At 37.7% G+C, this 18,070-nt stretch overlaps 1 protein-coding gene and 1 pseudogene across 3 annotated transcripts in view; one reads left to right on the plus strand and one right to left on the minus strand.

The window, feature by feature from the left end:
- Positions 1-18,070, minus strand: part of NUBPL (nucleotide binding protein like) — a 229,357-nt gene that overhangs the window by 25,245 nt on the left and 186,042 nt on the right. For all 3 annotated transcript variants that reach the window (XM_043490248.1, XM_043490249.1, XM_043490250.1), the window contains exon 8: positions 15,163-15,248. In XM_043490248.1, the coding sequence (XP_043346183.1) occupies positions 15,163-15,248 (86 nt within the window). The remainder of the gene's footprint in view (positions 1-15,162; positions 15,249-18,070) is intronic.
- Positions 3,510-5,076, plus strand: LOC122419770 (annotated as a pseudogene).

Below are 18,070 nucleotides of genomic sequence, written 5' to 3' on the forward strand. Positions count from 1 at the left end.
TATTATTAAACAGTGATTCTACTAATGTTTTAATACATGTTTTCTTTTTTGCTGGATATTAGGTTACGCATATTTAACATCAGTTTAAAAAAAAAAAAAGCCAGTTTTCCAATAAAGTTCTACCAATTTATACTCCCACCATCAGTGAACCAATTTATATTCTCATACAATACCAGTTCTGTGCCACAGCTTCACCAACATTTGATATCAACAGGCTTCTTTCATTTGGGCAGGTATGGTAAGTATATAGTAGTATCTTGTTGTGTTGGATTGTTCCAGTGTCAAGCTGTTTGTACTAGGAACTGTATTTCCCAGAATCTCCTTCCTTGTATGGCTCCTGGTTAAATTTCACCAAAGGTAAAGTGGGATGACATTTGGAAAGAGTAAGTGTAGCCTCAGGCCTTATCCTCTAGAGGTTTCCTGTGGTCAGAGGTGGTGACAGAAACTTACAGAGGTGCAGATGTATTCTAGTCTGTTCTTATTCTTTCTGATGCTATGCCCAGCTCTCCTTTGCACTGTGGTTTTGTGTTGTCAAAATTACTAGTGAAGCTAAGCATATTTTTCTATGATTATTAGTCATTTGTATATTCTGCTCTGTACTGCTCAGGCCTCTTCTCTATTTTTTCCATTGATTATGTGGGTTTTTTTCTTACTGAATTGCCAGAGTTCCTAGTATGTTTAAATGGCATCCCGTTTTGTTTGATTCTCAAGTTTTATATTGACTTCATGTTGACAGTATTTTCAATATACTGAGTTAACTATATTTTAAAACTAACTTCCAACTGACAAGGGATTAATCTCCAAAATATACAAACAGCTCATGCAGCTCAATATAAAAAAAAAAAAAAAACAATTCAATCCAAAAAAAGAGCAGAAGATTGAAATAGACATTTCTCCAAAGAAGACATTACAGATGGCCAAAAAGCACATGAAGAGATGCTCACAACACTAATCATTAGAGAAATGCAAATCAAAACTACAATGAAGTATCACCTCACATTGGTCAGAATGTTGTCGTTCAGTCACTAAGTCGTGTCCTAACCTTTGCAACCCCACAGACTTTTGCAACCCCATGCACTGCAGCACATCAGAATGGCCACCATCAAAAAATCTACAAATAACAAATGCTAGAGAAGGTATGGAGAAAAAGGAACCCTCCTACACTGTTGGTGGGAAAGTAAACTGGTAAAACCACATGGAAAACAGTATGGAGGGGCCTTTAGAAACTAAAAATAGAACCAGCAATCCCACTCTTAGGCATATCCCCAGAGAAAACCATAATTTGAAAAGATACAAGCACCCCAAAGTTCAATGCAGAGCTATTTACAATAGCCAGGACATGGAAGCAACTTAAATGTCCATCACCAAAGGAACAGATAAAGAAAATGTGGTACATACAGAACAGTGGAATATTACGGTCATAAAAAAGAACAAAATCGTGCCATCTGCAGCAACATGCATGGAGCTAGACATGGTCATACTAAGTGAAGTCAGACACAGAAAAACAAATATCATATGATATTGATTATATGCGGAATAAGTGTAAAAATGAACTTTTTTACAAAGCAGAAATAGTCACTGATGTAGAAAACAAGCTTATGGTTACCAGAGGATGGCAGGGGGAGGGAAAAACTGGGAGACAGAGGTTGACATACACATACCAGCATATATGAAATAGATAACTAATAATTAGAACCTATTGTGTAGAACAGGGAACTCTAAACAGTCTGTAACAGACTATATGGGAAAAGAGTCTTAAAAAAGAGTGCATACAGTACTGCAAAGCAATTCTTTCAATTAAAAATAAATTTTTTGAAAAAGAGTACATACAGACGTATATGTATGTATCTGTTTAACTGAATCACTTCACTGTACACCTTAAACTAACACAACATTGTACATCAACTATACTCCGATAAAAATTTAAAAGATAAATATATAAATAAATTTAACTCCACCTGTTTTTTTTTCCATTTTTAAAAATATGGCTACTAAAAACTTTAAAATTACACGTGTGGTTTGAATTATATTTCTATTGGACAATGCTGCTGTTGACCACTGAAGCTGAACTGTAGAACTTATCTTGATTGTTCTCCTATCAAGTGTTACTCTAAGGTCCTAAAAATGCAAAAAGAAAAAAAACATTTTATCAGGGCCTGTAATTTATGAATATTTTTAAAAATTGAAGAAAAGAGAAACATTTACCTTTAAGACTATTAGGACAGATAAACTGTCAGGTTTATTTGCTTTTCGTTGAAATTACACCAACTGGGTGTGAAAACACTCATGTGTGGTTATCGCTTTCTGTTCAGAAGTTCACACAACAGTGATACACACACATCATTTAACTAGAAAAGAGAAAACAAATTACTTCCTAAGATACACAGACTATGTGGCTGAACAACTTTTTCAAAAAATGGGATTGGGTGGGAGAACATTTAAAAGAGAGCTTTCAGTATTAAAAAGATTAGAAAACACTGCCCTAGTCATTTAAGAGCAGTGCTCTATAATTAATGATTTTTGAACAGGGGTAGCTAATGTAATAAAACAGACGATTATAATACCCATATTACAATGTTGTTCATAAAAATTCCTTAAATAGGAAGGAATACATATCCACATGATCACTCCCTCCCCTTACCCTCCAAAAAGCTTTATACTGTGTGAATACTTTATATGTTGTTAAGCTGTTTGTGTTTACTGTAGAGCTATTTTGTGTATCCTTTGATCACAGAAACATTAGAAAACAGACGCTTTGCCACAGCTTAATTTACATAAAACTACTGAGACGCAGCTGTGAGCATGCTCAACCATTTTTTAATGTCTCATCAAAGTATAAGATCCTTTTTTCTTTTTACCTCAGCTGGTTTCGCTGAAAGAAAGTAAATGCTACATGCCTGCCTAACATCAGCCACCACAAACCTTTAGCACGCTTTTCTTACGTGATTCTAATCCATCACTGGCTCAGAAGGGCACTTCTTTTATTAACTTTTAAAAAATTGACTCTCTTGAAATATCAACATTGCCCTGAAATACTGGATTTTTGTGTCTAAATGTATTGAATTAAGCAGACTCAGAAGACTCCAGTTTTAATTTCTTCTTGGCATTTTAAACCTAGACTCAAGTAAGTAACAAGCAAGATTTTCAGGCTAGTATATAATCCAATTTCTCAAGGTTACAATCAGGTTAAATTCTTGCCGGCTGGAACCTGTCACAAGGATAAAGAGCTATGATTTAAGAAAAAATGAAGAGGAAAAACTCACCGTTAAACAGAGAATGAATAATAATAACTGAAATTGATTAGATTCACAAGTGCTTTTCAGTTCTCCATTTAGCCTTGAACCAGGTTTTGGTATAGTTTAAAGCATGTGTACAGATATTATAATTTTAAAAAATGAGACTGGCGTTCTTTTTTTTTTTCTTTCAAAATTAGTTTGGCAATAGACAGAGCAATGAGCGGGGAAGGCCTGCAATCATTCTTCTCTCAGGGACCAACTACTTCTGGATCCATGAGGTACGACTTAACTTCTCCAAGCCTTGAATTCTAAAATGAGAGGTTGTAAGGATTTCTAAAATCTACCACTATAACAGTAACATTCAGAGCTACCCTTCACAATGTCATGAGGAAAGACCTATGCTAAGTACTACACATGTAATCTTATTTAACTGCCACAACAACCTATGAGATGGGTCACAAACCACTTAAGCTAAATTATTTCTTAATCTTCTTAACCCTGTGATATTTGATGATATCCACATAAACCTCAACTCTAACTAATTCACAGAAATAGCAATTAAGAATGCAGAATCTGGTTGGTAGTCACCTCAGTGTTCCTTAAATAGTCGAGTTTTGAGGTCTTTTCACTTGGTCTGTTCTGATGGCTGATTCCCTCCAGTGTGAAACAGAAGGATGACTTTATTCTGTCAGCAGGACAACTATGAAATAAGAAGCTGTATGTGTGAAAGTCTGTGGAAAGAGAGAGTCACCTAGAATGTCCCCTCAAACCAGTCAGTGGAGGCCTTCTGCAGGAGGCTCCCAAGAGATTCCCAAATGCCAAAGAAACTCCAGGGACTTAGGAAAGAGGGACTCCAAGCACTCAAGATTTCTCTGGCCGTCTTCTTTACCAATGCCTTTGTACTTACTGCTGTCTCTAAGACCAGGAAGTTCTACATCCCTGCCAACTATTTCATTGGCTCCTTAGCCATGACTGACCTCTTAGTTTCCATTTTGGTCATGTTCATCAGCATCACATATACAACCACCCACATCTGGAGCTTTGGCCACCTCCTATGTGACATCTGGTCATCTTCTGACATCACATGGTACCAAGCCTCCATCCTGGTACTGGGCCATCACTGATACCCCGAGTACAGGAAACCCCGACAGTGGGCCATGCGGCTGCCAGGCTTGCCATCATCTGGGCCACTTCCATCCACATCTCCATCCCACCACTCTTGTGGCAGCAGGCTAAAGCTCACGAAGAAATATCAGCTTGCCTGGTGAATACTTCTCAGATCTCTTACATTATCTGTTCCTTCTGTGGGGCCTTCTCCATCCTGCCTGTATTGCTCATTATCCTCTGTGGACAAATCTACATGGCCGCCTGGAAGCATATCCTGAATCCACTATCGCTTTATGGGAAGTGCTTCACCACAGCCCATCTCATCAGAGACTCTGCGGGGTCCTTGCTCTGCTCGCTCAATGCCAGCCTTCATGAGGGGCACTCTCATTTGACCGGTTCCCCTCTCATTTTCAACCATGTGAAAATCAAGCTTGTGGACAGTGTTCTGGAGCACAAGAGGATTTCTGCTGCCTGAGACAGGAAAGCCACGAAAAGCCTGGGGAAGCATCCAGGGGGCCTCTATCATCTGCTGGCTGCCCTTCTTTGCTGAATCTTCAGCCCTCCTTATCTGCCAGTGCTCCTGCTGGGCCCACCCAGCCCTTTTGACTTTTTCACTTGGCAAGGCTATCTAAACTCCCTCATAAAACCAGTAATATACACTGTGTTTAACAAAGAGTTTCAGCAAGCATTTCAGAAAATTGTCCATTTCCAGAAAGCCTCTTACTCTTATTAATATTTGGTGTAGTTACTGCTGTTGTCTTCTACAGCCTGTAACCTGATTGAGTGAGTGAAAGTCACTCAGTTGTGTCTGACTCCTTGCGATCCCATGGACTATACAGCCCATGGAATTCTGCAGGCCAGAATACTGGAGTGGTTAGCTGTTCCCTTCTCCAGGGAATCTTACCAACCCAGGGATAGAACCCAGGTCTCCCACATTGCAGGTGGATTCTTTACCAGCTGAGCCACCAGAGAATGTCTTTTTTTATTCTTCCTAAGAGTTGGGTTAATCCCGGTATCTTGGGTTTGGGTTCAATTAATAAAATTTTCAATTTTTTTTTTTTTAAAGAATGTAGACTCTGGAAAGCAGACCATTTAGAATAGGATCCCAGAGACCCATTAAACAGATAGGCAGGTGGGGAACTAAGATGGCGAGGAATAGGACGGGGAGACCACTTTCTCCCCCACAAATTCATCGAAAGATCATTTGAACGCTGAGCAAACTCCACAAAACAACTTCTGATTGCTAGCAGAGGACATCAGACACCCAGAAAAGCAGCCCATTGTCTTTGAAAGGAGGTAGGACAAAATATAAAAGATAAAAAGAGAGACAATAGAGTTAGGAATGGAGATCAGTCCCAGGAAGGGAGTCTTAATAGAGGAAGTTTCCAAACAGCAGGAAACCCTCTCACTGGCGGGTCTGGGGCAAGTTTTCGAATCTCGGAGGGCAATCCAACTGGGAGGGAAAATAAACAGATAGGCAGCCTTATATGAAATGTTTAATCTCTGTACTACAGTTCCCACGTAAGAAAAATGGGGAAAATAATGTTATTACCTCACAGGGTTATTGTGAAGGTTAGATTAGTTAATTCATGTAAATCACATAGAACAGCATTCCCACTTAAAGCATACATGGACCACTGGAGAAAGACAAAAATGAGCAAACAGCTTCAGTCTCTAAGATAAAACTGTGGCTGAGATGCAGAATGCTATCTACTCAGTCTTACAAAGGTTGTGACTGAAGAAAAGTCATTTTTTGAAAATGGAAAAATTATCCAGTTGTGAAGAAGGAAGCCACATATGATACATCATGTGCAAACTAATAGAGTTCCTAGAAAGAATTCTAATAGCATCTTCCAAGGCCTTCAAAGCCAATGATGAAAGACTCTCTAAGTACATCAAGGGTATTAAACTTTTCAGAGAATCAAGTGAGACAACTTGATGATCATAGAGGAAAAATTATGCTCAAGGATGAAGAGAATAAATGTGTCACTTACCTCTATCTTCATGTAAGGTTACCTATTTCTAAGTTGTTTTGTAAGGTAGGTAGACTTGAGGTATTAAAATTGAACTTTCAGGGTCCAAAAGACAAACTAGATGTTGAAAAAGCTCCAAGATAGATATAAAGAACACGCGACTCTTGAAGGCATTCAAGGGTGAAGATGTGAAACTCCTGGTCCAAATGGATAACCTACTGCCACGAATGGTGACTGCCAGAAAAAGAATGAACTACAATTTTGATCCTTATCACTCAGAACAACTTATGGGGCCTTCTGTTTAAGAAAAAAAAAATTGATAAGAATCAATTATTTTAGGCTCTAAGATCATCTAATTTTTCTTAGGAGACAATATAATCATTAACCCTTACAAATAAATACCACAAAGTTCCATACCACAGTAGGATTCTTAATTCTTGGTTTTAAACCAGCAGAAAAAATAAACCACAGCAAAAGCAAAATTCCAATCTCTCTCTTATAAAATAATTAACTATTTGCAAGGCTGTAATAGTTATATTAATAGAATTGTCAAAAATAATTAAAAGGGAAAAAGAAGTTCAGTACCCAGCACTAAGCTTTAATTTATTTGTTGCCAGGTCAATAGCAGCACAGACAGCTAGCTGCTCACCAAAACCCACTCTCGTCTTTCATAGTCAGCATACAGCTATCCTATGTCTCTCAGGCTCCTTGAGAAATAAGACTGTGGGAACGTAACAGAGCTTTAGTTAAGACAATGGGCACAGAAGTATAGAAGTATGTGTGCCACAACCAGGCCTCGTCCATAAAAATCTCCCGTGACGTACGTCTGTGCTGTCTTCCTCTTCTGGCTAGCTCAAATGAGGATGGCCCAAGGGTGATTTTAAAATGGCAGTGGTCTTTAAGCCTAAAAGACTTTGAGGAATAAAAACACCGTGCTCATCTGTTCACATACTAGTATTGTTATATAAGCAAGAAATAAACTTTTACCTAATGTGCATCATTATAAATTTTGAGGTCTATCTGTGACAGCAATTAGCTGACATTAAATAATGCAAAATTTAAGTAATGCAAAGTTTAAGTAATGCAGAATTTCAGGCGCTAAATAACTTTAGAAACTTAATAATATATGAAGAGAACAATTTAGGGCCAACAAAAATACTCAAGAAATAAAGAGATCACAAAGACCCTATTCATCTAAATTTTAAAAAGTTTTTTCTTAACATTCTTATTAGCAAATAAAGAGACCAGTCAAAATACCTTGGCCAATACATAAACACGTATGAATTGTAAATTTATGTTTCATGATATGAATAATAAGCAACATTAATTATATAACATTATGTTGACATCAAGTGTTTAGATTATACCAAGCACTGTACTAAGCCCTCATTTTTTTTCACCTCAATCCTCTGAGGGAAATGCTATTATAATTCCTATATTATGAACGAGAAAATTGAAGCACAGATTAAGTAATTCGCTCAGGTCATACTGCTACAATGTGACAGATCTGGGATTTGAATCCTAGCATTCACTCTCCTGAGTTCACTCTTCTAAACTACTAAGTAAAAATGTCTCTATAAGCTGCACTCTACTGCCTTAACATTATAATACAGTTTCTAAAGTAATTTAACTTGCAACCATAAAAGATATACCTAGAAAATATAGCTCTCTATGTACTTTAAAAAAAATCTGTGTTTAAAAGGCTACCACTATACAGATAAATAAAAAAATGTGGTACAGTGAGGAGAAGGGACAGTCACATATATCATGGGATGTGAATAGTACTAAAAAGGCCAACACCAGTCTCATCCTTGCCAAACACTTTTAAATCACAATCCTTACAGAATAGGATAGGGATTTGTGACTGAGAATCTAATCTCTTATTTCTAGTACACTGTAATCCTGAGAGCAAAAAACTAGCTTCTGGTACATTTATGAATGGTGGCATAACTCTCAAAATTCCTTTGATTTCTGACTTTTTTCCTAACCACCCTACCCTATGTAATCAATTGCTAAGCCTGTCTATTCTTCTTTCAAAATGTCAATTATGTTGTTCATTTTCATTGCCATTATTCTAAATTAGACCCTCACTACCTATCACTTACACTAGTGTTTTTGCAACTTACTAAAACTGTCTTATAAGAGAAATATTTGACATCTTGATCTAATACAAAAACACATGTATATGTGTTTATGAATGAGACCATATCCCTATGAAATAACAGTTTCTCTTCCTAAGAGCAATTTACCCTGATACTGTTTAAAAACTTTGGTTATATCTCTCACTGTACTGATTTCCTGACTCATTGGTGGGTCACAACCTGGAGTGTGAATGACTCTGACCATTGCTAATGCTTTCTTATTGCCTCCACACTCCTGGCTGCTATTCTACTTATCTCCACAAGATTAATTCCTTTTAAAGTTCCATTCTAATTTTGCCTGTTTCCTATCCAGCATTCATTATGAATGCCTCTAAACATTTCAGGAAGAATGTCCAAATTCTTTAAGTTAGAATTTAAGGTTTGACGGAACCTGAACCTAGCTAGCAAAGACACATACAAATGTATTACTTCAACTATAGACAAACTGAATAACCCTGAACACTAGTTATTTCCTGAATTTTTTTCAGACTGAATTCTGTCCCTTCCCTAGTCTCATGATAAACTAATAACAATCCTCCTCTGCTCATTCATTCAGTATAAATTTAGTGAGCAGCTATAGGTTCTGGGGGCTTCCCTGGTAGCTTGGGTGGTAAAGAATCTCCCTGCAATGTGGGAGACCTGGGTTTGATCCCTGGGTTGGGAAGATCCCCTGGAAAAGGGAATGGCTACCCACTCCAGGACTCTGGGCTGGAGAATTCCATGGACAGAGGAGCCTGGCAGGCTACAGTCCATGGGGTCGCAAAGAGTCAGACACTACTGAGTGACTTTCATATGTTGTGGACACAGTAGGAGGTCAGTGGTCCCTGTACTCACAGAGTTGACAGTACGGCGCTATAATGTGAAAACACTGACGGAATGTGAAAACAGTTACAAGAGGGGAAGCAGAGCATTACTGAATCATACACTAGAAAGAGCTTACCTCGTTAACAGGGTCAGAGCAAGTCCACCAGAGAAAAAGCCATTTAATCTAAGCACCAAAGGATAAAAAGCAGCTTACCAAGTGAGAAGTGAGGGTAAGGGTTCTGAGATATGAAAACAGCATGCTGAGGACCACGAGAAGAGAAACTATGGAAATCACAAAGAAGTGAAAGATGAACAGTTTGCCTGGGGCAGAGAGAATGCCAGTCAGAGCGGCCTTGAGCTGGGAACAGCAGATTGTGGATGGCATTATATCCCAGGTCAAATGTCAGTGTAGGAAGCATATATATGCCTATTACACACCACGGAAGGAACATTTGAGGATATTTAAGGTGTGTTTCTTGCCCTCTAAGAACTCAGATTCTTCTGTTGGGACTGATAGTGGAATAAGAGCCAAACTAGATATATGTTCAAGTAGTTCAGAGAAAGAAGTATTAACCTTTTCTGGTAGCTTGGGTAAAGCTTCCTAGAGGATGTATGCCTGAGCAGGAATTTGAAAAATGAATATGAACTGGCAATGGCTTTTCAGGCCAGGGACCAGCATGTACAAAATTACAGGAACATTTAAAAAAAAAAAAAAAAAGAATGCCAAACATGACTTTCTCATGAAAACTTTCCTTGATAGCCCAGAGAAGAAAGAATTCTCATGTCCCTCAGAATTCAGGGCCCCTGCACTACAATGGAGTTAGTCTACAAGATGATAAGGTACTTGAAGAAAAAGGCTTCATTCTCACTTTTTTTAAAAAATCATCAATTAAGTTTACCACAGTACTTTGCTTATAGAAGGTACTCAATGTAAGTAAATATATATTTGTAGAATAAATAAACATAAGTATTTGTTGAATTAAAATTACTAAGTGACCCTTTATATATAGAAAGAATAAGAAAGGAAAAATACTTTAATATGGGCTTCCCTGGTGGCTCGGGGTGAAGAATCCACCTGCCAGTACAGGAGACACGGGTTCAATCCCTGGGTCGGGAAGATCCCCTGGGGAAGGTTATGGCAACCCACTCCAGTATTCTTGCCTGGAGAATTCCGTGGAAAGAGGAGCCTGGCGGGCTATAGCCCATAGGATCGCACAGAGTCGGATATGACTTAGCGACTAAACAATGACATACTTTAATACACTTTTCAGCATCTGGAAAGACTACCTAAGAAGAAAGGGCTGGGTAGTGAAATCCCTGTGACTTTACAGTTGAAACAGTAGGGGAAGGGCTCTAAATTGAGGTATCTAGGCCTTCCTTGTCAGTCAGTTCAGTCGCTCAGTTGTGTCCGACTCTGCAACTCCATGAACTGCAGCATGCCAGGGCTCCCTGTCCATCATTAACTCCCGGAGTTTACTAAAACTCATGTCCATTGAGTTGGTGACGCCATCCAACCATCTCATCCTCTGTTGTCCCCTTCTCCTTCTGTCTTCAGTCTTTCCCAGCATCAGGGTCTTTTCAAATGAGTCAGCTCTTCCCATCAGGTGGCCAAAGTATTGGAGTTTCAGCTTCAACATCAGTCCTTCCAATGAACAGTCAGGACTGATTTCCTTTAGGATGGACTGGTTGGATTTCCTTGCAGTCCAAGGGACTCTCAAGAGTCTTCTCCAACACCACAGTTCAAAAGCATCAATTCTTTGGGGCTCAGCTTTCTTTATAGTCCAATTCTCACATCCATACATGACTACTGGAAAAACCATAGCCTTGACTAGATGGACCTTTGTTGGCAAAGCAATGTTTCTGCTTTTTTACATTTATAAGGGCTTTCCTTACAAAAGGCAACAAAAATGGATGAGAATGACACAGTACATCATTAAAAATGTGTAAGATTGAAAAATTATTATTATTTTTTAAAACTGTCTATCTACAAATACTGACATAATCAAGAATTTGGCAAAGTTGGTATCATTTCAGGCAGAGAACAGAGAATTTAATAGCTCTTCTTCTCCTTCCCCTAAGGAGCCTTGAGTTTTAGGAAATTATTTAATTTCAAAACATTTTTGTAGACATTAATAAACTCTGACCATACCAATGAATTCCAATGACATCACTGTTTCCATGGTAACTAATGCACTTCAAAAGGGGGAAAAAAGAGAACAAGACTAAAAACCAGGAAAAAAATGAAATGAAGTGGTATAAACAAAGCATAACATTTCTCCTTTGCATTTATGGAATACTTCCTAATTTCAAATGCTTTACCATTACTCAGACTGCAAGGCTCTTAAGTGCCAGAAGGATCTCAGAGGTCATCAAATCCACATCTTGCTCAAAGCCAGGATTCCCTTCACAAGGCAGCTATACCATGGCTGTCCTCCAACTGCTTACAGAGCTCTCTGCTGGGAAGTTCTCACTCATCTACTTGCAAAGATTACTGAACACCTGTCTTGCTTTGCAGGTTAAGAGCTGACTACAACATTCTACTGCTTTTTCAAATTTTTTGCAGTTTAGAAGGAAATAATTAAAATGGGTGAAGAATGAGGGCTATAATAAAGACAACAGATAATGTCAAAAAATAATGGAGGAATCAAGCATTTCCAATGACTTTCATTTCCACCCCTCTTCAGTCCCACACACCCATGACCAACCACATCCTGTACCATGTCATGACCCAGGACTGCTCTGACTCTGCAAATTTATATTCCAACATTCACTTTCACTTCCCAAACGGTTCCTTTTTTCCATAACTAATCCTGCCCTAATCCCACAAGCCTTACGCAGCCCAGTACTTCCTCACAATACTTTCTGCTTGACAGCTCAACTTTTATCCTTCAGTGACACCCACCTAACAAAATTCTGGCTTCCTCTCTTTTAAAAACTTTTCTCTCAAGGATTTCATGCTCCTTTTGAGTGAGCTGGACAATTGCCTCTGCACTCATCTTACAGAACTAGAAGCTAAGCATTCACTTATGTGTTGATAGAATGGTTATTATTCTGACCTTGAAGTGGCAGTAACAGATCACTGGTTCAGTTATCTAATTCCTGCCAAAAAGACGGATTATGAATTACTTGTTCCCATAATTTTGGGTGGATAACTATCTAACTTTTTGCTGATTTATACTTTAAAATCTCATATAAGTATTCTTATTAGTTATCTGAGTAGGCATCACTTGCATCTAGTTTATCTTGGAGGGCATAATAGGAAATAAAGTTGTTCAACTAAGTGCTTTATCAAGACAGTTTTCTATCTGAAGCAGGTATTTGGTTACTATTGCTTTAAAATTTGTCCAAGCTAAACTTCAAATTTACAAGCTTTTGCACAACAAAGGAAACCATAACAAAATGAAAAGACAACCTATGGACTGGGAGAAAATGTCTGCAAATGATGCAACTGATAAGGGCTTAATTTCCAAAATATACAAACAGCTCATACAACTCAATAACAAAAAAAACAAAACAACCCAATCAAAAAATGGGCAGAAGACCTAAATAGACATTTCTCCAAAGAAGACGTACAAATGATACTCAAATCACCAATTATTAGAGAAATGCAAATCAAAACTGCAATGAGAAAGGCCATTAGTTAAAAAATCCACAAACAGCAAATGCTGGCGAGAGCATGGAAAAAAGGGAACTCTCTTGCACTGTTGGTGGGAATGTAAATTGGTGCAGCCACTATGGAGAATAGTAAGAAGGTTCTTCAGAAACCAAAAAATAGAGCTATTGTATAATCTAGCAATCCTACTCCTGGCCATATATCCAGACAAAAGTAAATAAAAAAGATATATGCCCCCTGATGTTCACAGAAGCATTATTTCCAATAGCTAAGGCATGGAAGCAATCTAAATATCCAGTCCACCAATAGAGAAATGGATAAAGATGTGGTGTGTGTACATACATATACAGTGAAATAGTACTCAGCCATCAAAAAGGACGAAACAATGCCATTTGTAGCTACATGGATGGACTTAGAGACTATCACACTAAGCAAAGTAAGTCAGAAAGAGAGTTGAACGCCATATAATGTCACTTATATGTGGAATCTAAAATATGACACAAATAAACTTACCTGTGAAAAAGAAACAGATTCACAAACAGAACGGACTTCTGGCTGTTGGGGTCAGGGGGTTGGATTGGGAGTTTGGGATTAGCAGATGCAAACTATTATATATAGAATGGAAAAACTGCAAGGTCCTACTGTGCAGCACAGGGAACTATATTAAATACCCTGTAATAAACCATAAAGGAAAACAAACAGTTCTGCTTTACAAGCTCTAAAATCTAACCAAGAATTAAACAAAGCCATTAGGAGCCACAGAGATGGATGTATCATGTTGGCTTCATACAGAAACACTTGTTCTAAACTACACTTTGGCACAAGTCCACTTACTTTTGATGAGGCACACTAGGAGGAAGAACCCTCTATTTATGGTTGCAAAGGTGACAAAGGTGTGTTCATTACCTACAGGGTTTCTTTTATTAACATTCTTGAGGATTTAGGAAAGAGTAATGCCTTGCCTCTCAGTTCTGCTTCTTTTGAGCATCAAGCTCTTTTTTAAAAAAATTTACTGAAGTATAGTTGACTTACAATGTTGTGTGAATTTCTTCCACACAACAAAGTGACTCAGTTATATATAATTATGTATATATGTTATCTACTAATCCCAAACTCCTGTTCCTTTCCTTCCCTATTCCCCCATCCCCTCGGCAACCACAAGTCTGTTCTTTATGTCTGTGAGTCTGTTTTTGTTTTATAGATAAATTGATTTGTATAGCACTTTAGATTCCACATATGAGTAATATCATATGGTATTTATCTTTCTCTTTCTGAGTTACTTTGTTCAGTATGATAATCTCTAGGTCCATCCATGTTACTGCAAATGGCACTATTTCATTCTTTCCTGATGGCTGAGGAATAGTAATCTTCTTTATCCATTCATCTGTCAGTGGACATTTAGGCTGTTTCCATGTCCTGGCTATTATCAATAGTGCTTCAAGCTCTTTTATTTAACCTCATAGAAATGGACAGTCTTATAATGGCCCTATGTTTCTTTCCCTGTGACTGCTTGAAAATACATGGCATACTTCTAGCACACATCTAAGTCCCTTAATAGCACGCAAGTTATTTACAGACTTCACTTCTGACTCCATCTGATTTTAATTGTCCTTTCTCTCCTTTTTATAATATTTTTATTTTTTGCCACTTTGTATAGCAAATTCTTCCTTTCAAGAAGATGGTGAGCTATAAATGAGTTAAACTGTAGAAGACAGAAGGAAAAAAGTCATCTACCTAAATAATTTCCCAAAATTCTCATTATGTTTTTTTTAGTCAGTGACAGCTACAAATAGTTGAGAGAGGGAATAATTGTTCAGAAAACTCATACCAAAAATAAGAAAACTCATACCTGAAGGATATTTCAACATTTTCTTTGATTAATATAATATGCATTCCTGTTTCCACCTATATGTGTGTTTTTAAAGAACAATTAAAATGAATTACGGGCTACCCTGGTGGCTCAGTGGTAAAGAATCTGCCTGCCAATGCAGGACATGTGGGTTCAATCCTTGAGTCAGGAAAATCCCCTGGAGAAGGAAATGGCAACTCACTCCAGTATTCCTGCCTGGGAAAGCCTATGGACAGAGGAGCCTGGTGGTTACAACCCATGGGGTCGCATAAGAGTTGGACATGGCTTAGCGACTAAACAACAACAAAAAATGAAGTACGGTGTTCATATAGATTTCCACCCAGAACTAAATTAAATTTTGGCTTGTGTTTCTCAATGATCTGCTTTTTCAGTTAGAAGCATTTCTTATTTTTCCAACAGTGAAGGTGTAAATACTTACAGGCACGTGGACTTTTCGAAACATCTCAGCCCCCTTGTGTGCATCCATCAGTGCAATGTCCTGAGGCGTGGAGACGATGACAGCACCTAATCCAGGGAAAACAGACGTAGCGAAATGATGCTATTATCTAATTCCTTACGGAAAGAGTACTTCCAAAATTCTGTTGACTACACACTGAAAGAGTCTATTATATTAACTGCTTAGGTAATGTGTATAAATTTCACATACATGAATAGGAAAGATAAGGAAATGTCTATTTTGTTCTTGCCAATTTTTGACTCCTCACTCCTAAAATTAAAACTGACCTGTGATTCATGATCACAGCTGTATCAGCAGGATCTTCTTCCCTTTCACACACACACAATGTGCCACCTAGAAGATGCACGAGGTATGCTTTACTTTCAAGAACCTAACAGCCTACCTGGGGAGACGCCCCCAAATTAGGGATTCAACACAGTGTGCTACCAAGGATTATAATAAAGGTAGACTTAGGGTGTTATGGAGTTATGAAGGAAGAACAAAGGAAAAATAACTAACTGAATCTACAGAAGAGGATGGTGAAGTTGATCATGAATGGGGTGAGGAAACAGGTGATAAGAAGAAACAAGAGGGGAAAGTTTTCAGAAAGAAGTGATACCCCAGCTGAGTTCTAAATCTGTATTACAGAAAACTCGGTACTGTGGGTTACACTGTAGAGACCAGTTTGGTGGGGATAAAACTAGGGGTTGTGGCAGAAACTTGGATGGAAACAGTGGTAGTCTGAACTAACGCAGCATTGAAAGTAGATGGAGATGGAGGCTTTCCTGGGTCTCCACTATGACCCCACAGTAACCAGATAGTTTTGAGTTTTGAGGGAAAGTGCAGTGCAATTTTTTTCTGTTAAGTAGAAACACCAGAGACCTGGTTATGATTTGTAGACACTGTGAATTTCTTAAATTTGGGGGTTTCTTCTAGATGACAGACTGAAAAAAATGAACATATTTTAGATCACCTGATGAGCACAACTTACAATTAAATATTTACTGCTATGACATCTCAGCATTCCAAACCACCAAATTAGCAGTAGTACTCTGGCAGAGCAATGAAAACAGAAGTAGGGTTAACAATAAATAACTGATGGCATCAAGTGAAGGGCAAATGATACTGTTACAGAGTACTACAGAGTCTGAAGGGACAGTCTGAAGAAGACAGAATAAAGTAGCAGCAGAATCAAGTTCTCACAAAGCACGTGGCAGGACTGGCCCACTAAACTCAGAGTAACTGTGCAGTAGCAGTTAGCCGCAAATTCATCTCGCAATTGGTATTTTCATTACAGCAGAAACTTCATCTTTCATATTAAATTAATGTCATTAGTTTGAATTTTATTGATCTTATACATTTGCTTGAATTTAATTTGTAAGTTTTGTAGTTTTTAAAAATTATATAAAAGCTATAAGCTTACGGAATTTGTGTTTATGCTTAGTTAAGTAGCCTACTAATAACAATAAGTCTATTTGGGGCATGGAGCAGATTATTTTCCTTTAGAAGAAGGGTTTATTCATTAGTCAAGCTTCAGAAACACTGGCTTGGAATTCAAACAGAATGAGAATTCAAATTTTTATTCCATAGCTGACTACCAGTGTGACAAGGGGAATAACTTAATCTCTTTGAGATTTAGCTTCTAATTTACAAAATGGCATAGTAATACTTAGGTCACAGGGTGCAATAATTTAATGAAGTAATGTACATAAGATATTCGACATGATGCCATAGGTAAATGTTCAATAAATGATAGCTGTTGCTGTTGGTTATATGTTTTATTATTTTTATTACTATTATTAGTAAAAATGTCCTAGAAGTTGTTGGCAAGGTCATTCTCATATTTGCCATCAGGCAGCTCATCCTATTTTTTGAACTGTTCCATGGATCACTACATTCTTCTATTTTGATTTATTCTTCCCAAGAAACCCAAAACAAACCAACATTTCTCTTTTTCCTCTTTTAAAGACTGATGGAAATAACTGTTGTGCAAAAATATACTCAACTCTGCACATCCAATGTGTTTCCATAATTTGCTACCTTCCCAGTTCTGTTATCATATCCAGGCATTTGGAGAAAAACTAATTTCAGTTCTGCCCCCATTTACCTGTGTGACTAACCTTGGGCAAACAACTCAGAATCACTCCAGGTCTCAGTTTCCTTAGCCGTAAAATTAATGCAAGGGCAGACAGTCTTCAAGGTCTCAGCCAGCTCTCTGATCACGAAATTTTGCATTCCCTCTTACTGTAGTTTTCAGTTCAAACAGGCTGCCTCAGTAATCCTATTTAAGCAGATGTGAAATACCACCTCCCCTAAGAATTATAGTCCCTCAATCTCAGAGCCATTCTCTTCACCTGTAAACAACACCCCCCCGCCCCACCTTGGCTATTTCCTCCAAATTCTCTCATAACGATAAATCAGTACAGAGGGGTTTTCTATTAGCCCTAAAAAGTACCTTTAGCTTTAAGAGGATATAAACATTTTTTGTTTGAAACACACTTCATCTACTGTTTGTACTACTACTACACAATATAGTTTCATGGATGGTTATGTTTCTCAATTTTTAATCAAACAAAATAACCCAATGCTGTACACAAAACAGGCACTTAACAAAGGATCAGGGATTTAAATAACTGTCCTATGTTTTTGAATTATCCTAGACTACAGCTGTAAGAACGCCTTGTAACTCCTTGAACCAGGAGTCAAAAGCTCCAAATTCTGGTTTTGTTGACTATGCTAATGTATTATATAATCTTGAATAGCTCACTAAATCTCAATATATCTCAATTAACTTCTCTATAAAATGAACCTATTTCCACTGGTCTTATTTAAAGAGCTGTTTCACTTTTTAAAAAACAACATAAAACTGTTACAAAAATGCTTAGTGATA

Source organism: Cervus canadensis, chromosome 17 (genome assembly GCF_019320065.1).
Source record: "Cervus canadensis isolate Bull #8, Minnesota chromosome 17, ASM1932006v1, whole genome shotgun sequence".
Lineage (NCBI taxonomy): Eukaryota > Metazoa > Chordata > Mammalia > Artiodactyla > Cervidae > Cervus > Cervus canadensis.